Source organism: Callorhinus ursinus, unplaced genomic scaffold (assembly GCF_003265705.2).
Source record: "Callorhinus ursinus isolate GAN/ISIS: 27379988/994484 unplaced genomic scaffold, GSC_fseal_2.0 scaffold31, whole genome shotgun sequence".
Taxonomy (NCBI): Eukaryota; Metazoa; Chordata; class Mammalia; order Carnivora; family Otariidae; genus Callorhinus; species Callorhinus ursinus.
The window spans coordinates 14789066-14811063 of NW_027397093.1; the positions used below are offsets into that span (position 1 = coordinate 14789066).

At 52.6% G+C, this 21998-nt stretch overlaps 1 protein-coding gene across 1 annotated transcript; it reads left to right on the forward strand.

Moving 5' to 3' along the window:
• The first annotated feature begins 476 nt into the window (after positions 1-476).
• Positions 477-20012, forward strand: NPFFR1 (neuropeptide FF receptor 1). The gene is made up of 4 exons (XM_073878669.1): positions 477-486; positions 13882-14196; positions 17890-17989; positions 19136-20012. The coding sequence occupies exons 1-4, from the start codon at positions 480-482 to the stop codon at positions 20010-20012; spliced, it is 1299 nt and encodes a 432-aa protein (XP_073734770.1). The 5' UTR covers positions 477-479.
• The last annotated feature ends 1986 nt before the right edge of the window (positions 20013-21998 follow it).

Consider the following 21998-nt stretch of genomic DNA (forward strand, 5'->3'; position numbering starts at 1 on the left):
TGGACATCGCTGCCAGGGCTGCAGTGGGCAGTGGGGTGTGTCCCCGACTTTGGAGGGGCGCTCGGTCGGTCCCTGCGGAGAGAGGCGCATCGGGCAGGGGGCGCTGCGGCGGGCACGGGCATGCCGGTTGCCGTGGCGACGGCGCCGCGCGAGCCCCCCTCTCTCGCTGCCGCCGGAGGAGGCGCGGGGCAGCGGGCCGGCGGCCTCAGAGCCGGGCAGGCGGCGGCGCTGCGCGGGAGCCGGGCCGCCTCGGGACTGACTCTGGGCCCCGAGGGGGAGCGAGACCCCGCGAAGGGCTGGGCCCTGCGGGCGCACGCCCCCCTCCCCGTCCCGCCCGCTTCCGTCCGGCCCCGGACTCGATCCCTGGAGCGCAGAGGTAGGGGCGCGGGCAGGCCACCCCAGCGCCCGGAGACCCCCGCCGCCTGCCAGGGCGGAGGGGCCCGCTGTGCCCAACCCCAGAGCCGGCGGGAGTGGGCAGCATGGAGGGTGAGTGAGCCTGGAGCTGGGGTTGAGGGTGGACTGAGAGTGGGTGTGGGTCGGGTACTGACTCAGGAGCCGTGAGCCAAGGGAGAGCAAAGGGGCTGGGGTACCTGATCACTGAGGGCTGTCCAGAGCCAGACACTGTGACAGTGTGTGTGTGTGGCGGGGGGGGACAGAGAGACACTGAGAGAGGTAGAAAGACTTAGAGTGCTCTGTACTGTGTGTGGTGTATATGAGTGTGCCAGAGACAGAGACGGAGAGACAGAGAGACAGAGAGACAGGGGCTTCTACGTCCCTGTGGGCATCGCAGGCTGCCTCCTGCCTGGGCAGGGGATCATTTGAAACCAGGTGAGTTCGGCTATTGGCTTCAGTGGAATCGTCACCCACCGACTTTGCCTGCTGGGAGTGGGAGTACTGGGGGAGATGGAATTCTAGACAAGATTTCTTCTGTGCAGAGAGAATTATTCTCCCTGGGGGAAAGGTGGATTTATGGACCTGACCTCCAGGACTCTAAGGTATAAGTCTCAGACATAAGGCTGCTTGCTCCAACCTTACCAAGTCGTGTCCAGACCCCCATCTCAGCCAAGGTGGGCAAGGGAAACCATATTTAGGCTAAGAAGCTGGAAGACTGAGGCCTGGTCGGCTGGCTTGCTGGGTGTCTTTGGGGTCGTGTCAAAACCTCTCTGTGCCGCTGGTTACCCATCTGTCGAATGGAGAAATTTACATTTAGTTGGATTCACAGGGTGACGTGTGAGGGTAAAAGAACACAAGATGTGTAAGAGAGGCGCTTCAGGAGATAATAAAACCCTGAAATTTCAAGGAGTACATGCAAATACTGCTGGCGAGAAAGAAAAGAGAGTTTCACAGAACCCCTTGCATGGCCGCACTTGCCGGGTTTGAAAAGTGCACGCACACAAAGATGCAAACAAGAATGCATAACCCAAGATGAATCTGGAAGACTGGCAGGATCTGTAGGAATAGTGTTAGCAAAACACCAAAGCCCGAGTGAACAGAAGCCAGGGGAAATTAAAAAAGAGCAAAGAGCTTTCAAAGTCTAAGGAAGGCCTACACGACAGACTCTGCTCAGGGCTTGGGATATGTGGTATAACCTTAACACGCAAGGGAGGGCAGGCAGAGCAGGGCACAGGCAATTTTACTCCAAACGATGGAGTAAAGAGCATAAGGAGGAAATTGAAACCCAAGATAGGTGATGGGAAGAAGGCACCCAGACAAATGACATCCCAGGGATGGGGAGGCCTTGCAGATATAATCACGGCCTTAAAGGAAATGACAAAGAATGAAGGGAAACCAGAAAATGAAAGATGGGCAAATGTCCTGATGTTCAAAAAGGAAGTAAAGATAGATTTAAAACAGGAAAAAAAATCACCAAGTTGCTAAGATTCATATTGGCCTCTATTAAGATTCCAGAATAAATCATCAAACACGTAGTTAATACTTAGGAGATAATAAAGCCATCCAACGTCTCGGAATTTTGTCAAAGGATGCCATCCTGTACACTTGCAAAGGGATGTGCATGACCATCTTCAGCTCAGTGCAAAACTGGAAACCATCAACATGTCCATAATTAAGTAAATTAAATGATGAAACACATCTGCAATGACATACTATGGAGACAGTAGGAACTGCTTTTAGGATTTTATTTACGGGCACGGAAATATGGTCCCTGCCTACTGTGAGTGATTTTTTTAAAAGCAGGTTTTAGAACACATGTGTAGTATGATCCCCTTTATGCAAAATCACATAGGCTTATTATAGGATATATATGTAAAATATATGCAAAGAGATATCTTCGTGTGGCTTCCCCTGCTTCTGAAAGTGTACCCTAAAACAAGGGCTCGGGTCCGAGGAGTTTGACGCCTGAAAGCTGAGGTCAAGAGAGTGAGGTGGGAGAGGAAGAAAAATGGGTGCAGGAATGATCTGGGGCTTAGCCACGGGCACCTGAGGGCTCTATCCCTCTTGGGACCCTCTGGGGATCATGCAAAAAGCACCCAAGTTTTGCCCCACACCAGAGGGGAGTGCCTGCTGCTTGCTGCTCTCCACTGGTTGAGGGTTGCCCCTCCTGCACTCCTAGAAGGTTCCTGTTCTTGGCTTCAAAGAAAGCAGAGCAGAGAGACACCTGAGTGCAGGCTGGGCAGGGCACAGGAAGTGCAAGGAACAGCCCACGACGGCTGGGATCTTCAGGCCGAGGGGATATGGCAAGAGGCATCACAAACACATTGGCCGTGGGAGTCACCCTGCGTGTGAGATTTCAGCGATGTTCATTCCCTTCTTTCGTGGTGCTCAGAACTGTTTTATAAGGAGCACATCGTTTTTTATAAAAACAATTTTTTTTTTCCAAAAAGAAAGAAAAGAACATAGCGCACGTGAGGACCCAGTAGCAGTGTTCACTAAAAGCAAGTCGGACCAAACTCAACAAATTTCCTCTTTCGGACTGGGTTTCCGAGAGGAACAGAGACGAACTGCAGGATTTCAGCAGGACACAGCAAAGATCTTTTGTGAGAGCCCTGGAAAGTGATGGCAAGATGTGGAAGGCGCTGGAGGACTGACAACAGGGCTTTCATTAAAGGCTTTAGTGCAACCTAGAGGTCCCTCGGGCTCCAGCCTTGACCTGACATTAAGTAACGCAGAGGGAAAATAAAAGGCAGGCTTATCAGATCTCTGGATAAGAGCCCCAACACCCACATGGCAACAGATTCAAGATTTGAGGCTATCTCAACATTCAGATCAAAACCAAGAAAATGAAATGTAAATGTAAGTGAATGCAGAGTCCTTAATTTCGGTCCCACCAGTCAATTGCCTACATTTACAAGGAGGGAGCTCTGGCTTGTATTCCTGAGGTAAAATCCTGGGCAGATGAAAGCAGACTGACGGCGAGGTGAGCCTAGAACCCCTTTGGCTGAAGAGCCCCTGTTTGTTCGGGTGGGACAAAGGTGGGGAGAAGGGGACGATCCTGGGGCCGGGGGCTCACTCTTGTTCTATGTGGCTCCAGGGAGCAGAGCTAGGACAGGTGGGGGCAAGTTACACTAAGACGATGCAACTCAACTGTCAGGAAGAACTTTCCAGCACTCAGAGCTGGCCTAGAAGCTATCTCCTCACCAGATCTCATTATCCAGCTTGGACAAGGGGGGCTGGCAGGGGCCTGAAGGGGGAATTCTTGGGTGGCTGGACCAAAAATATGGCCTGGAGGGATCTCTGGGGGCCAAAAGCCTTCTCCCAATACCTGCAGGTGGACGCTGTAGTCTGCTGAGCTTCCTGCAGAGTTGGTAGGGCCAGCCAGGCAGCAACCCCCATCGGACTTCCCACTGGCCTTGGCGGTGGTTCGCCAGGCTCTAAGTCAGCAGAGCACAGCAAATCAGATCTACTCTCCACCCCCACTTCCAGCCCCACCCCGGTCTAGCGGCCCCTAAGGAGCCCCGGGCAGCCTCCCTAGCTGCTGCTGCCTGGCCCGGGAGCTCTGTGGCTGAGGGAGGCCCAGCTCTGAGACTGGGAGGACGCGGGCTCGCACTGGCTGGAGGTGGGTATACTGTGGGGGCAGCGGCCCAGGCAGGGGAAGAAGGTCACCGGCGAGAGGAGAAGGAGAGGAGCAAGCCAGCCGGTCTCCCTCCAGTGCAGGACACAGAAGCATCTTGGAGGTCCAGGTGGGTCCTGCTTTTCCATGCCCCAGGAGATGCTGCCCGAGGCATTGTGCCCGTTATTTTGGGCAAAGCACTTCACCGCCTTGGAGCTGCTCATCCAGACTGGGAAGTGGGCAGGGAGACAGCATCACCTCCATCTAACAGATGTTAAAATGGGACTTAGGAGGCGCAGCTCGTCCTGGCTTGGACTAGAGCAGGTCTGCTGGCTTCTGTGCAAATGACCCAGATTCTGGGGACACTTAGGGCTGCAACCCACATGGAGTCCAGCTACCCAGCTATGTCCTGAGGACCGTCTAGAGCACCTTCCTATCTCACGAGGAGTGGGGAGTGGGAGGGGTCTCAGCTGCTGCTGGGGAAGCAGAGACCAGGCAGATGCTTGTCTGGTTCTCACTGGAGCCATGATCTGTCTGTCTGATGGCAGTCTGTCCTGCTTCTGGCAGTGAGTTGAGGCAATATTTTTTTTTAATTTTATTTTATTTTATTTTATTTTTTTTAAAGATTTTATTTATTTATTTGAGAGAGCGAGAATGAGAGAGAGAGAGAGCACATGAGAGGGGGTAGGGTCAGAGGGAGAAGCAGACTCCCCGCTGAGCAGGGAGCCCGATGTGGGACTCGATCCCGGGACTCCAGGATCATGACCTGAGCCGAAGGCAGTCGCTCAACCAACTGAGCCACCCAGGCGCCCGAGTTGAGGCAATATTTACAGTAAGTATTTCTGCTCCGATCCTTGGGTGGCCATTCCATTGCAAAGACCCCACGTTATTAGAGCCAGGAGAGGCCTGGGTAAGCAGGTGCTCAACCCTGGTTTTAGAAATGAGGAAACTGAGGCACAGAGAGTGGGACTGACAGCACCGCTAATTTCTCCCAGATTGACTGAAGATACAAATAGGGGAGAATTCAATTCAGTCTCTCCTTCTCAAAAACCTTTTGCTACTCTCTCTTTAATAACTGAAATTACACCACTGGAGCTTTGTTTTTCTTTCTGATTTAAGATTTGGCTCCCTTTGAAATGCAAACACCAGAAAGAGACACTACACTTTAAGCTGTTATGAGTCATTTCCTATCTGTGTGAACAAATTCATCAGAATCTTTCCTGAAAGTAGATCATGCTAGGAATTGGGGGAAGAGAGTGCATAAGTAGCTTGGGACAGGGATGCTGAGGCTCCAGGCAGTGATGCCTGGTTGGGAAGTATTGGGTGGGGGAAGAATGGATCGATCCCAGAGGAGTTAGGCATGCACTTCCATTATGTCTCGGTTGAGCCCAAGGTAGCCTGGCTCTGCCTCTGGCCACTGTGCCTCCTTCTCCAGGAAAGGTTTCAGATGACCCAGGCAGTATTCATGGCATCAGCTTTGCAGCTGGAGCCTCAGGAAGGCAGGGACCCCTCAAATCAAGGATCCTCAGTAGCTGCAAAGGGACACTGGAGATCTTATTAGATGATCCCACGATACCAAGAGAGGATGAGAAAATGATTGGAGGTGGCAGAACCAGAGCGGGGGCTCAAACTCAGACTAGCTCACCCGGTTTACTTGATGGACCCTGAATCCTGGAGCCAAGGGTCTCCTGTGTTCTAAGAGCATATCTCCGCTCTTGAGCTTTGATTTCCTATTTGTGAAATGAGTAATTCTCCTTTCCTTGTCAGAGATAGCTTGATGCTGTCTAAAAAGTATTTATTTTTTTAAGATTTTATTTATCTACTTGAGAGAGAAGGAGAGTGGGAGAGAGAGAAAGAGCATGAGCAGGGGGAGAGGGACACGTGGACTCTCCATGGAGCAGGGAGCCCGGTGCGGAACTCATGGGATCATGACCTGAGCCAAAGTCAGATGCTCAACCGACTGAGCCACTCAGACACCTCAATAATGAAAACAGTATATATCAGAGCTTTTGGAATACAGCTAAAGCAGTGCTTAGAAGAAAGTTCATAGCCTCAGGACCTATATTAATTGCCACCACTTATTAATTGTCTACATGTTCTATGCCCTGTGCCAGATACTGGGGATTATTCTGAGATGAAAGAGTCATAATTTCTGCCCGTAAGGCATTTCCAGCTTAGTGGAAGAAAAAACATTTCTATAAATAGCTGAAGTACGAAACTGAACGTGACCAGTTCTACAGGCAGACACTGAGGAAGCAATCATAGAACCCAGAAAGGATGTTCCTGGGCATATGCTTGGCCTTACCTAGAGCAGGAGCGAGGAAAGTCCTTCCCTTTCTGCTCTCCCCTTAAATCTCTTCTACCCTTTTTCTTTTTTTTTTAATTTTTAAAGATTTTATTTATTTATTTGTTTATTTATTTGACAGAGAGAGAGAGAGAGAGAATGCAAGCGAGCACAAGCAGGGGGAGAGGCAGAGGGAGGGGGGAAGCAGACTCCCGCTGAGCAGGGAGCCCAACGTGGGGCTCGATCCCAGGACCCTGGGACCGGGACCTGAGCTGAGGGCAGACGCTTAACTGACTGAACCACCCAGGCCCCTCCTCTACCCTTATTTTTCTAAGGTCTGGAATTCCTCTAAATGTGCTGAGAGTATAGGCTTAAGATGTAAGTAAAGAGCAGATAAGTAACTTCAATTTTTACTGAGAGGTAAACAATTTGCATCAGAACCTCAGAACCTTCTTTCCCGAATCCAGGTTTTGATGAGTAAAACAGAGAAAACCCAGAGAGCTCCAGGAGGAAGTGAGGAAAAATGAAAGGGGTTTAGAGTAGAAGGGAACGTGCACAAAGAGGCTAGTTTGGCTCCCATTGACTGCTGCAGGAGCTCTTCAGCCATCGGCCTTGACCTTTGTCAACTTGAAGGATTCTTGGGAGACCCACCTACTCCTACTCACCAACAGGGGCTGGCTTGCAAGATCTGTGTTGCTGTGGTGGGTGCCTGGGACGGGGTGGGTTTTAGCTCAGCTGCCAGGCGGGAGAGAAGTGAGGTTGCTGGTCTCAGGACACCTCCCTCCTCAGCAGTGACCTCTCTACACACCCACTTTTCACTCACCTGTGGGGCTCCAACACAGGGCTTGTGCAGGCTGGTTTCCTTAGGGACAAACCCAAATGAACTGGAACCTCACTGTCAACCCTTGGTCCCCTGCAGCTGCCTGGCAGATGGCTAATATAGTCAAGATACAGCCTTTAGGTCGATGAGGCCTTTTATAATTTACTCTGATATTTTACTGAGCCTGGTAACAACCCCTTGAGGTGAGGAGATGTAAGAAGCCCAGGCCACCTACCTTTGAAAGCCGAGAACACAGGGAGGTGAAGGGGATCTCCCCAGTTCGCAGAGGAATACCAAGGGGTGGCATGCAGGATCAAGCTCCCCCATCAGCAGTCCCCAAACCACCCCAAACTAAATATACCTCCCTGTAAAAACTGTGCAAAAGCAACTTTAAGACAAGTTCCTAAGCTAAGCTTTTCCTTCAAACCAAGTTACCCCCCACCAGCCCCTCTTATATGCAAGTTTTGGAGTGACCACCACTGGGTCAACTCTCAAGGCCATGTTTTCTGACTCCTAGGTCAGTGTCCTTTCCTGCCTGCACCAGCAAAGGTTCCATGGAAGATCACATGGCCTGTTAGAGGAAGCAGAGGGAGGGCTGATATCTAATCTGGGGAGCAAGAATCTTGGGGCTCTCTCCCTACCCATCCGTACCCCTTCCAACGGTCCCTGGGGTTTTGAACCTGGACTCCTCCACAGATTCCGAGGAGGCCCAAGAATGACCAGCTTTGATCCCTTGTATTAGCCAAGACGATAGGCTACAAGCCTCAGAAACTGTTTCTGGCTAACTTAACTAACAATGGGAATTTATTGGAAGAGTATGGGCAGGTCATCCAACGGAAGGAAAAGCTGTGTTATCCAGACCCAGAGTCAAATCCGAAGCAAAAGAGGTCTGATTGGCTATCCTTTGGCCAGGGGCCAGTGCAGACTCCTGATTGATACTCTCTGTAAAGGGCCCACAGAGAGGGCTTACTCCCCAAGGCCAGAAGGGGTAATGGGTGCAAGGTGAGCCACAACCCCAAATGCCCGCCATTCCCTTAGAAGTGTGTGAATAACCAAGAGCACTTTTTGAGAGAGGATCCGAAGCTTTCAAAGACTGTGAATTCTTTCTGGACAGGGATCATTTCTTGGTATGTCGGGACAAAGCTCTAGGAAAGCATCTGTGAAATGAATTCAAATGCATCAGGGTCTCAGAGTTTGGTGACTCCTACAACGTGAGGCACTGACTGTTAAGTGCCTTGGAGACAGGGACTTGGAAATTCAGTGGTTCTCAAATCTGCTACACTTGAAAATCACCAGGGGAGCTTTTAAGAAAAATCCCAGTGCCTGGACCCCCAGGGACTCTGATTCATTTGGAGGGAGTGCTGTATTGTTAAAAGCCAGGTGATTTTGATTTGAATCAGAGTTCAGAACCACTGATGTAGTCAGTTTAAAAATCACATTTATCAGAGCTTCCTTCTGATTAGAAAGGCCAAAATGCAAGTTAGTGGACGGGAAAATAAAAATCACTTGAAACATCCCTGTGGATAAATACTATTTTTGGGGTCATTTGTTCACACACACACACACACACACACACACACACACACACCCTTTTATATAGAATGCAGATTTATAATATATACTATTTTGTAACTATTACAACCCATGGTCAGTATTTCCTCCCACACCATTAGATCTTTTGTCCCCTAGGATAAGTCCCTAGAAGTGGAACGGCTGGATCCTGGAGCAGGTCCCTTGTCAGGGTGCTGGATGGATGTGCCCCAGTTGTGAGGGTTGAGCTGCTTTGTGGCCTCCCCTCCCCCTCCTCCATCCCTCCCCAGGGCACAGCCACACCCTGGCCATCGCTGAACACTTTTCTTATCTGCCAATCTAATTGATGAAAAGGTTCTTTAAAATTGCATTTCTTTGATCACAAACGAATTTAAACTTTTTGTCTTGTGTGTTTATCAGCCATTTGTGCTGTTTTGTGTTGTATTCTTCAGCAGGTCCCTAGCGCCTGTCCGCCCAGGTCGAGTTCCCCCAGGAGGCTCTCAGGAAGTGGCTGTTGAAAGGTGACCCCGGGTCTCTAGTCGGGGGCGAAGCTCCCCGTGGTACCAGGATGGACCAGCAGGTGGCGACAACGATGACTTTAGTAGTGGGAATTACCGTGAACTCAGGGAAACAAATACCCAGCCTGGTTCGGTGCTCAGGGCGTTCATTTTGGTATTGTTCTCTCTCTCACACGTCTTTCAGCCTTAGTGGGGAGGCCCAGACCAAGAACATCATAAAGATCTCACCCTCACATCCTCTGTGCAGTTAACACTGTCAGTACCACTGGTTAGGAGCTAAGGCGCATGGTGCACCAAGGTCCTCTCGCCCATTATCTCCTTGGCTCTCACCGCACCTCCTTTCGGTCGGTGTGAGCTTATCCCCATCTTACCAGTGAAAACTCTGGTCTCCCGAGAGGGGACATGCCTTATGCTAGGTCCTAGCCAGGAATTGCGTGTTTCCACTTTCAAGATGAGGTGGTGTTTCAGTCCTCTGGGGCTGCTATGACAAAACACCATGGTGGTGGGGGCGGGGGGCTTAGAAACAACAGAAACCTATTTCTCACAGTTCCGGAGGCTGGGAGGTCTCCGATCAAGGCGCAGATTTGCCGTCTGGTGAGGCCCCACTTCCTGGTTCACACAAAAGCCCTCTTTCGGCTCTGTCCCCGCACGTGGAAGGGGACGAGGGAGCTCACTGGGGTCCCTTTCATAAAGGCACTAATTCCGTTCATGAGAGCTCGCCAGTGGAATCTAATCTCGCCCCAAAGGCCCCATCTCCAAATACCATCCCACTGGGGACTAGATTTCAATTTGTGAATTTTGAGGGGACACAGATACTCAGTCTGTTGCCTGAAGTCACCAGGGAGGAGGCAGGAAGGAGGGCTGGGACTTCCCAGTCTGTGTGTGTCCACTATTTCCAGAGCCTTTGGTCCAAGCCCTTTAAATCTGAGGTTCTCAAACTGGAGTGTGCCATCAGAATCACCTGGAGGATGTGTTAAAATAGCTGGGGTTCCGGTTCCCTAGATCAGAGGTGAGTCCTGAGAATGTGCATTTCTGACAAGTTTGTAATGCTGATGCTGCTGGGCAGGACCTCACACTGAGAAACAGTGTACCCCTATCTTCTCTCTGGCCCTGGGCTTTCTGTGGCCCAGGGCTTGCTTGCTCTCTGAGATCATCAGAATACCTTGGAGGCAACCATGATTATATCCTGAGACCTCCAGGAAGCTCCCAGAGTAGGGGAATGACTTAATTGGGTTCAGTGGATAAGATTTCCACAGGCTTTACTGTATCCACAAGGGCATTTGTCCAGAAAGAACAGGTCCGTGGTGTTAGTGAGGTCTCTGGCTGCTGGTATGGCTCAGCTGGGGGGGGGGGGGGAGGCCTGCCTGCTCTCAACTCAATTCACCCCAACCCAGGGGAGTTGCCAGGAATCCTCCCCGAGAAAGGAACATTCTGCAGTGCTAGAATCAGCACTGAGGGTGGGGACAGACACCCAGCCCAGCGGAGGGTCTAGAGATGGGCAGTGTTACACCTGGGCACTTCTCAGGACAGACTGCTGAATATGAGCTCACTAAGCAGTTCTCTGAGGCCAAGTGAAGGGCAAGGACAGACAGACTGGAGTCTGGCCGGTTAGGTTGTGGCAATTTCCTCTACCCATGCACACCCACAGATTTCTTTGAGTCATGGGGACTGATTCAGAGCTGATCTGGGGCTCAGGAGGGGCGAGCTGCCGGGGGAGGCTCCCAACAGACCCTGGGGTGGGGTTCCTTCCAGAGGAGCTTGTGAAGGCCTTCCAACACCAGCAATGTCACCCTGTCCCCTGGTGTCAGAATCCACCTCTCCTTCCTTTTTCCCTTCACACAAATATTTATCCATACACCAACCATTTATTGAACCATTGACCATGGGCTGGCACTGATGAGACGCTGGGGATTTGGCTGCCAACTGCTCTTCAGGACCTGCCTTTCAAGCGTGGGGAAGAAAACCCAACCAACCTGAAAACAAATAAAATATTGACAGATGGAGGAAAAGAAAGAAGATGCTGTGAGAGATAATAAATAGGAGGGCACCTACTCAAAATAGAGCTACTAGGTCGGACTTCTTTCTGAGAAGACAGCCTACTGTAAGCTGAGGGCCAAAGGGGAGGAAGAGACAGGAGCCATAGAAAGGGGTAAAATCAGGCCCCTGGGTGGCTCTGTCGTTAAGCGTCTGCCTTTGGCTCAGGTCATGGTCCCAGGGTCCTGGGATCGAGCCCCGCATCGGGCTCCCTGCTCGGCGGGAAGCCTGCTTCTCCCTCTCCCGCTCCCCCTGCTTGTGTTCCCTCTCTCGCTGTGTCTCTCTCTGTCAAATAAATAAAGAAAATCTTAAAAAAGAAAGAAACAAAGAAGAAAGAAAGAAAGAAAAGAAAGAAAGAGAAAGAAAGAAAGAAAGAAAGAAAAAAAAGAAAGAAAGAAAGAAAAAGAAAAAGAAAGAAAGAAAAAGAAAGAAAGAGGTAAAATCCTTGGGGTTGGAGAAAGCAGGAGCCAGCGCAAGGTGTCCAGAGCGGAATGGGCAAACGGGCATGTGGCAGGGGGTGAGGTCAGAGATGGTAGCAAGAATCAGAGCACAGGGCGTTTGGGAGGCCGAGGACAGAGTTGATTGTATTTGGAAGACAATGAGGGGTCTAGGCAGTAATCCATAGGGGCTGCTGCCCAAAGCATTGGTGAACAGCTAATGGGATCGGCTCAATCAGAAGAGCATGGGACTCTTGATTTCAGGGTCATGAGTTCGAGCCCCACGTTGGGTATGGAGATTACTATAAATAAATAAACAACCTTTTAAAAAATTATCTAACGATCAGGGAATTTGAATGCAGATGCTGGGTAATTGGTAATATTACACATAATTGTCAATTTTGTTAGGTGTAATACTGATACTGTGGTTACGTGAGGGGTTTTTTAGTCCTATCTTTTAGCCATCCGAACTGAAATGTTTATGAATGAAAGGAAGTGATGTGCTATTCCAAAGAGAGGTGGGGGTGTGGGTGAAACCAGGTTAGCCTTAGGTTGATCATTGTTGAAGGTGGAGGCTGTATGCATGGGAGGTCTTTGTGCTCTTCTCTCTTGTAATAGTTCATTAAGCTGCATACTCTTGTACATGTCCACGATACCGTTCTGTCTAGTGCATGTTTGACATCTTCCATAGTACAGATGTTTGGGGGCAACTGGATGCCTGGGAGCGTCTAAGCAGGCGGCTGTCACTTTCTCTCATCCAGAACACCCAGCGTCTCCACCTCTACCAGCAGGCCCTCCGCCTGCCCCCAGTGCCCCTGCCGCTCCTGCTGGGCCCTCCAGCCCTGGTCATGCCAGCTCCTTGGCCCCAGAGCGTCTCTAGCCTCCAGATCCCAAACCTCTGGTGGGTCTCCAGGCTAGTAGCTGAGCTCTGGATGTGACAGAAGACTCCCCAAAGACTCTTCATCGCCTGGAACAGGCCACATCCAGTCCCAGAGGAAGGTAGGAGGAGAGTTTATGAGACAACATCATGAGTCACCATATCTAATGGCTTCCCAGAGGAGCTGTGCCTGGACATGGAACTGCTCCTTCCCACAGGTGGCTGGGAAAGCACACACTAAAGCTGGGCTCTGATTCAGAGACACACAGAGCAGGACCACCTCTGCGGCATACCCCCGGGCCACCTGGAGAATGTCACAGAACCCCTCTGATCCCAGTTCTCGCATTTCAAACGGGGATCATACCTAACATGTTTGCCTCAAGGGGTAATTGGGAGGGTTAGATAAAATAATGCATGTGCAAGTGCTTTGTTAAATGCTGGGCAAATGAAGCAGCTGACACCATGATGGGAGAGAGTGATGGATGCATGGTAGCCTTGGCTTTGGATGGTCTTCTGGTAAATGTAATGTGTGCCTTTGCTCCTCACCCTGGTTCAGAGTCCTCTTCGATTGTCCCTTCCTCTATTGTCTTCTTGCCTTTTCCAGCTAAAGTTCTGTGGAGGAGATGAGGAGGGACAATGAGCATTTTGAGGGTATAAGAGTCAGGAGACTATTTCAGGAGAAAACAGGTGGTGCACTCAGAAAGCATTTATCCGAAGAGTTTAATAGAGCGACTTTACAGGGGAGAGGGGCAGGTGAGAACCAGCAAGGGATGGGTAAGCCATGGGACTGGCAATCACAGGAAGCTGTTGGGGCAAGGAGAGAACACGGTGTCACTCTGGCCCCCCAAAGAGCTAGAGTCATGGAATAGGGTCACCTACCAGGAGCTGTATCCGTAAAGACAGCCCCACAGGCAGAACTGGGCCAGGCAGGGAGGGAGTTGGGAGATGAATACCCTGACATCTGTCTTCTCCAGTCCTTCAATCTCCTTCAGTGCTTTCCACGGGCTAAACCTGGTCAGAAACCACAGGGCAAGGGAACCTGGCCGATGGAGTCCTTAAAGGTCAGCCTCTGGGGCAGACAGCAGGGCTCGGAAGGATGGAGTCCAGATGGGGCACGGGGATGGGCTGTATGCGAATGGAGAAGAGCCAACACTGGGAAATGAGTTCCAGATGAGACGAGATGAAGGTATGAGATCAAGGTTTGCGTGCTGTGTGGGTTGAAAGTGCATCCAATTGTCACTGGAGTTGAGCACCTGATCGGGGTGCTAGGGCATGGTCAAGATTTGGAGCACAGAAGGGTCTCACCGGTGGCAAGAATTCAGTCATCTCTTCTTTGCCTAGAATCCTGACCTGCATCCTCTTTTGCTTCTAGGGGAGCCCTCCCAGCCTCCTAACAGCAGCTGGCCCCCAAGCCTGAATGGGAGTCATGCCAAGGCCACTCCAGCTGTAAACCTCACTTTCTCCTCCTACTACCAGCACTCCTGCCCAGTGGCAGCCATGTTCATTGTGGCCTACGTGCTCATCTTCCTCCTCTGCATGGTGGGCAATGCCCTGGTCTGCTTCACTGTGCTCAAGAACCGGCACATGCGCACTGTCACCAACATGTTCATCCTCAACCTGGCCGTCAGCGACCTGCTGGTGGGCATCTTCTGCATGCCCACCACTCTCATGGACAACCTCATCACTGGTGAGTGGAGGCAATGGAGGCAGTGGGAGTCCCCTCCCCCACCCCCCCGAAATCATTGCTGGCCTGGTCTCTTGGCCAAGATGCCATTGTCTCAAACTCTCCAGACAGTCTTGTGGCTGAGGGATTAGGTCAGAAATAATAGAAACAATGAATTAATTATTCTCTTCGTTCCAGGCATTGTATGACTTAACTCTTCCTGCATTAACTTACCCAATCCTTACAACAATCCAATGAATTATGCGTTGTTATTATTATCCTGATTTGGGGGGTTGGGGAAACCGATGCTCAGAGTGATGAGGGACAGGTCTGTAGTTACACAGCTAAAGTGTCAAGTCCCATGTCCTCACACCCAGATTTCTAACCACTACACCATTCAGTCTTGCTCTCCTGGGTAGCTCCCCTGGGCAGAGCTAGAACCCATAGGTTTCCTCTGAACGTGGACCTAATAATCCACTTATCTGAGTTGTTCTCCAACCAGAGAGAGTTCTGTCCTACAGGTAGTGAGCTCCCTGTCACCAGGAGTGTCTAAGTAGGGACTGGCTGGCCATTTAGCAGGGACTTGGTAGAAGGGAAGCGGAATGAGACCACCTGACCTCCACATTCCTGCCTGTTCATCCCACAAATGGCGGACGGGTGTTTCTATAAGTTGCAGGACCCAGGAAGTAGGGCCGGGACAGTCAGCTTTCCCTCGGCTGCCCTGGCTCTGTCTGGTGGGACCTTCACTCACAGCTGGATCTCAGGTTCCGCCAGGGCTGCTGGACATAAACTGCTCACCCTTCTCCTTTCCAGCACACCTAGACCCACACATACGCACGCACGCACATGCACGCACGCAGAAGGGCACACACCTAGCAGCACGCGCATACACGTGCGCCGGTTAACACTGACATGGCGAAGTCACTAGTTGGTTAAGGTGGTGTCTGCCAGCCCTTTTCACGTGCCTAAGTTTAAAAAATGGTTGGAATAACACATTCACATGGCAATCGTCGAAAACTACCAAAAGGTTTCCAGTGAAAAATGTCCCTTCCATCCCTGTCCTCTGGCCTCCCAGCTTCTCTCCTGGGAGGAAATCAATATTGCCAATTTCTAGTGTCTCATTCCAAAAGTATTTTTATGCAAGAACAAGCAAATTAAGGACATGCTGACTTTTCCAAGCAGTCAGTTCTGCATCTTTACTTTCTTTTTTGGCTTAAAAATATAGGGTGTATATCGTAAGTAGGATTCGTTAAAATTAATTTACATGGAGTTATTTCATATTAATAAATAGAAGCTTTCTTCATTCTTTTTTGCAACTGCTTAGCATTCCATTATATGGATGTACTATAATTTATTTAGCCAGTCTCTTTCTGATGGGTATCTAGGTTGTTTTTAACAGAATCTTCTGCAATAGAACAAACCTTCATTCAGCTTTTCTTTCCTTTTCTCTTTTCTTTCTTTCTTTCTTTCTTTTTTTTTTTTTTTTGAATGAAGGTGCAGAGGGTTGAATTATTTACATCTGCTGCTCCTGGTGCTATGTGACTTCACTGTGTTGCAAAGACCCCCATTTATTTTTTATTCCTTCCCTTCTTTTTTTTTTTTTAAGATTTTATTTATTTATTTGAGAGAGAGAGAATGAGAGATAGAGAGCACGAGAGGGAAGAGGGTCAGAGGGAGAAGCAGACTCCCTGCTGAGCAGGGAGCCCGATGTGGGACTCGATCCCGGGACTCCAGGATCATGACCTGAGCCGAAGGCAGTCGCTTAACCAACTGAGCCACCCAGGTGCCCCTATTCCTTCCCTTCTGTAGCCCTACCCCACTACATAGTCCCTTCCCCGCCCAATAGGCAAACATTCTACTAAACATAGCGTGTGTCTTTTTACTTGTATGCCTTCTTACAAAATGTGCATTGCAAATATGTAACATGTTTTACATTTAAATATTTTTGGCCAGGTACAATTTAATATGCACAAAAATCCTTTTTTTAGTGTACCCTTCCACAGATGTTGAGGAACACACACAAGTCATGGAGCTACCACCACAATCAAGATAAAGAACAATGTCATCCCCTCCCCAAACACTCCCTTGTTTTTCTGGGCCGGGGTTTTCCTGGCTTTTCTTGTGGATCTGTTGGTTTTCCTGGCTATTCTTTTTTTTTATTATTTTTTTTAAGATTTTCTTTATTTATTTGACAGAGAGAGACACAGCGAGAGAGGGAACACAAACAGGGGGAGTGGGAGAGGGAGAAGCAGGCTCCCCGCTGAGCAGGGAGCCCGATGCGGGGCTTGATCCCAGGACCCTGGGACCCTGACCTTTGTCACTGAGGCACCTATTTACGTCGCCCTGCGTAAATCTCACCTGAGGCCGCTAAGTGCTGCCTCTCTGCTCCTCAGGGTGCGTCCACCACACTTTACCCTCTGGTCCCCCAGGGATGGACATGCAGGCGGCCTCTACACAGTGGTGTGCTAGAGCTCAGCCTGCCTGTGTCAGTGACGTCATGGCGGTAGTAGGAACGTTGCCATATGGGGAGATATTGGACTTGGCAAATGCTATAAATCAGAGGGTTTTTTTAATTTTAAATTTTTTTTAAGAGCTGATTTACCAACACCCACTGCCTCCCACTCTCCAGCACTACAAACAACTGGACTATGGGGCAATGTCTCTGGGACATGAACTTGGGAGAGGACTTGCCGAATCAGGGAATTGGCACATACCCAGTTTTCCAAAACAGAATCAGGCTGCTTGCCATGGTGATGTTGGCTTTCCATGATGTTTAAACTCCCCAGCACCCACACCAAACTCTCACACTCACCCATTGTGATTTAGGGGCAAAGAGACTGGAAACCAACTCATCTCCCCTCAGCTTTCTCGTCTGTGAACAGGAGATCACATTAGGGTTGTTGGGAGGATGGAACGAGACAGTGCCTGGCACTCAGTAAGCGTGCAGGCAGAAAGGTAACTGGGGGTGGCTGCTGGGGAAGAGGGGGCCCAGCCCTGGGAGAGGGCTCCTGAGGCCAGGTACAACAGACGAGAACAGATGGGCCCCCCAGACCTAGAGGGGCAGAGACACCAGTCAGTGACCAGCGCATGGCCTCAAGGAACCAAGATGTGGATCCAGCTACCAGGCCTGAGGCCAAGTGGGGCCCTGGCCTCCAGACAGAGCAGAAGCCTGGGAATCGGAGCGAGACACGGGAGGAGCTAGGGCTGCTTGTGTCTCCCCGACCTGGGAGTCAGGCTCTCTCTGTCCCAGTGGTTCTCAGCTCTGGCTGCCACTCAGATCCCCTGGGTAGATCTGAAAAGTACTGATGTCTGGTCCCACCCACAGAGATGCTGATTGTAATCGATCTGGCATGGCTCAGGTCACTGGCTCTTTTCAAAGCCCTCAGGTGATTCTAGTGAGGGGCCAGTTGAGAACTGTTGGCCTAGAACTTGAGGCAGGGCTATGGGAGCAGAAAGCCAGGCCGACCTGGCTGGATACAAAGGTCCTGGAGAGAAATCCTTGGCCAATATAAAGACTGTCTCTCTAACGGTGAGAACTGACCCCAGTGGTGTAGACTGGTCAGTTCGTCATTTCTGGAAGTGTGTAAGCAGAGGATGACCACCTAGCAGGACATGGAGGAAAGATCCGAGCCACAGAGGGGACTGGCCTAAACGGCCCAAGCTCTCCGGCTCTTCGTGGACGAGGCACTCATTCTGTGGGGGACTCTGTCATTGCAGGGTGGCCCTTTGACAATGCCACGTGCAAGATGAGCGGCTTGGTGCAGGGCATGTCCGTGTCGGCTTCCGTGTTCACACTGGTGGCCATTGCCGTGGAAAGGTGAGAGGGCTGCTGGCTGGGTTCTCCTTGGCCGACAGGGGCTCGGCACTAGGAAGAGCCGCCGTCACCACTGTCACACTGACCAGAAGGCTGGGGCTGAATCGTGAGCCATGAAGGGAAGGGCTGTGGGGCTGGCTACCCTCTACACTTGGGGGACCTGCAGAGAATACCACGACCTTCGGCTAGAAGGCCTAGAGGCAGCTCCTGTGAAGGTTCACTAGGGATTCCTGGGTTCTATGGGAGCTTGAGGGCAGCCCTTGTTTCTTGACCAGTAGGAATCCTGCTATCCATGAGTCTGAGCAAGGAAAGCCAGTTTGGGGGGTGGGGGGTGGCGGTCAGAGTGTGGCCCTGCTCCTTCACTACCCACCCCCCTCCCCACTCCACCCAACCCCCGCCTGCAGCCTCCTTGCTGTTCTCTGGCAGCCCAGGCCTTACCAGCTCTCCATCTCCACCCTACCTCAAGCTACTTCAGGTCTCTTTCAGCCTCAGATTCCATCAGATTCTCTGATAAAAGCATGAGTTGGCAGATGGAATGGAGCCAGGGGCCAAGGAAGGTTTGCACACAGTAAAACTAACCCAGATGCATGCGATAGGTCCTCTTCCCCTCCTCCACCTCAGTGAGCTTTTGCACTAAGGGCTCATTTGGGCACTCTCCCCCAGAGCATGGCGGGCAGGCAAGGATGCTGGCCAAGATGACATAGGGGCAGCCTGTCACGTCGAGTCCGCCCCTGAACTCCCAGGGTTTTCTGGAGAATCCCTAAACAGCTAAAAATGTTCTTTGGTACACCTTCCTAATCAGCCTACTCCAGGACAGAATGTGCAGACTGATCCCTTTGCTAGCTGCCGGCTAATCAGTTTACGCCCCCGAAGTGCCCAGACACGAACGTTTCCCACGCTGCCCGCAGTTCCTCCCCCACGCACCCCCTCCCGGTTTTGCCTTTGTTCCTCGGCTACTGACGCCCTCGCAGGGTGAGAACCGATTTGCTTGCGGGCGAACCTAAACCGCCTGTGCTGCTCTTGGAAGGTGCCCACGGTGCCCACACCCCGTCAGCCCCCACCTAGGGGTAGCTCTCCTCCCCGGGGACAGGGACCCCCCCCCCCCGGGGCCGGGGCCGAGCCCGCTTCTCTCTCCTCCCCCGGCCTCAGGTTCCGCTGCATCGTGCACCCTTTCCGTGAGAAGCTGACCCTGCGCAAGGCGCTGGTCACCATCGCGGTCATCTGGGCCCTGGCCCTGCTCATCATGTGCCCCTCGGCCGTCACGCTGACCGTCACGCGCGAGGAGCACCACTTCATGGTGGACGCCCGCAACCGCTCCTACCCGCTCTACTCGTGCTGGGAGGCCTGGCCCGAGAGGGGCATGCGCAGGGTCTACACCACCGTGCTCTTCTCGCACATCTACCTGGCGCCGCTGGCGCTCATCGTGCTCATGTACGCGCGCATCGCCCGCAAGCTCCGCAAGGCCTCGGGGCCCGCGCGGGCCGGCGGGGACGCGGCGCCGGAGGGCCGGCCGGGGGCGCGGCGGCGGGCCCGGGTGGTGCACATGCTGGTCATGGTGGCGCTGGTCTTCACGCTGTCCTGGCTGCCGCTCTGGGCGCTGCTGCTGCTCACTGACTACGGCCAGCTCAGCGAGCCGCAGCTGCGGCTGGTCACCGTCTACGCCTTCCCGCTCGCGCACTGGCTGGCCTTCTGCAACAGCAGCGCTAACCCCATCATCTACGGCTACTTCAACGAGAACTTCCGCCGCGGCTTCCAGGCCGCCTTCCGCGCGCCGCTCTGCCCGCCGCGCTGGGCCGGGCCCCGGGAGGCCTACTCCGAGCCGCCCGGCGGGCTCCTGCGCGCCCCGGTCTCCGTGGAGGGGCAGCCCAGCGACTCGGGCCTGCCCTCCGAGTCCGGCCAGAGCAGCGGGGCGGCCCGGCCCGGCCGCCTTCCGCTGCGCGGGGCCCGGGTGGCCCACCACGGCTTGGCCGGGGAGGGTCCCGGCTGCGGCCCCCTACCCCTCACCATACCGGCGTGGGGTAGCTGAGTGGGACGGGGAGGGCGGGCCCTTGACCCCGGGGGGGACGCTGGGGGGGTGGGGGCCCGACAGGACGTGGGTCGCCGGGATGGGTTAGCAGCCAGGTGTGGTGGGAGAAGGCCGTGCCACATGCCTCCCTCCCCGCTACAGGGCGGTGGCCCCCCAGTAGAGGGGAGGCCCTCTACTGCCTTCCCCCTCAGAGGGGCGGCCGACTTGCCCCCAAACCCTTCCTCGTGTGGCCGACCCCGCACGGACCGTCTGGCTGAATCCTCACAACGCTTTGGGAGTAGGTCCTCTTTGTCTCCCCTTCTGCAGATGCGGACGGAGAGGAGGTGTGACCCGCCTGGCCTCTCAGCTGGACATCGCCCGGAAGCCTGACGCCAGGGTCAGGGACAGCTCCGGCTGTCTCCAGAAGGGCCGGTTAAGGCGGGGCCCAGGGAACTGGGTAAATCCTAGCGACGCCGCTGGGAAGGAGCAACAAGCAAAGCTGTTCCGTCCGTGTGATGCTTTGTGTTCGTGTCCTGGAGTCCCTTCTGTATTACCCGAGTCCCTTCTGCTTCACCCTCTCCTGGGAGAACACGCTGGGCCCCTCCTGCCAACGCCCTGTAGGTTTGTTCCAAGAGGGGTTCTGGGCCATTCTCTTCTTCCCAGGGTCCTACAACGGGACATCACGACGTCCGAGCAGCTGCACAGGGAGTGTCCGTTGCAGACGCTCTGGGTCTTGCCCTTTGGGTCCGAGCCCCGAGGAAAGAAGAAAGGGTGCTGTCCTCCCTCCTCTCCTCATAGGGCCCACTGCCCTCACCCAGGCCCAGGCGAGAACTTACAAGGCCACAGGCGGCGGTCAGGCCATGTGGAGGCGTCCGTTTATTTATTCCAGAACAGGAGGAAAGGAAAGCACAGTACGTACCTTCCGCCTCTGGAAATGCATCAGCCCACTGGAGCTGGGAGCACAAAGCCTCCCCAAGGCCTCGCATCCCTGTTCCCGCAGGCCTGGGAAGCGGGGTAGGCCAATCAGAGCTCAGGTGCCCTGGGGGCCTCCTGGAGGCCAACCTCGAAACCCCTCCCTGGTACAGATCGCTCCTGTCCTCTGAAAAGGGGTGGAGAACCAGGAGGCCCTTGGTTTTCTCTAGCTATCACCCAGCACACCTGCCTCACCTTGGAGAAATGAGGCTTCTGTCTGTGAGGTGGGAGGAAGTGGGATTGCCTCAGTGATCCTGCATGGCCCCGATAATCTGAAGTTCACTGGACATTTCCCCCCTCCTCTCTATAGAAAACACAATGTTGCTAGAATGTTCTGTGCATAGCAAATGACTATTTCCAGGGGTCAGGCCAGACGACGCAGCTCTGAGGCTTGATGGTTTCTATAAGGGACACACAATGACTTAACCCTGTTTTACTCCACTTTAAAGTACTGGAATTAGGAGCAGGTGAAACTTCCTGAATGGTTGCACAGCACATTCTCCGAGAACGTCCCCAGACACTGTCTCATCAGATCCATGCAAACGAGGTTGTTTCTGTCCCACAAACTGAGTAACCGAGCCTGCAAGGGGCCAAGGTCACAGGCCACAGAGGGGCAGGGTTTGGATTAGAATTTGTCTTCTGATGGTTTCTTCCCACACTGCATCCTGCCCCTCAGGGAAGTGGACTGGGCATAATGGGGAGCAAACCGAAGTTCCTACAAAGGTTTTCTGCCTGACAGTGAACCAGAACACTCATGAGCTAGGATCCCTTCAAGCTGTCAGTCTGGGAAATGGGAGTCTCTTGTGTCTACTCTTGTAATATCCAGACTGAGCTGTTCTGGGCACAATAGCCATACCCCATGTGCTGAGCCCGAGAGCCTGGTGCTGGTGTCTGGGGGTGATGAAGGAGGGTCTCCGGAGAGGTATGCCATCCTGTCCCCCATTAGCTAGTGCACCTGTGGGCCCCATTTCTGGTGCTCTGTGTTAAGTGTCACATAGGCCAGAGGGTTTGTGAAGAACTCTGTCTCCAGGCTCT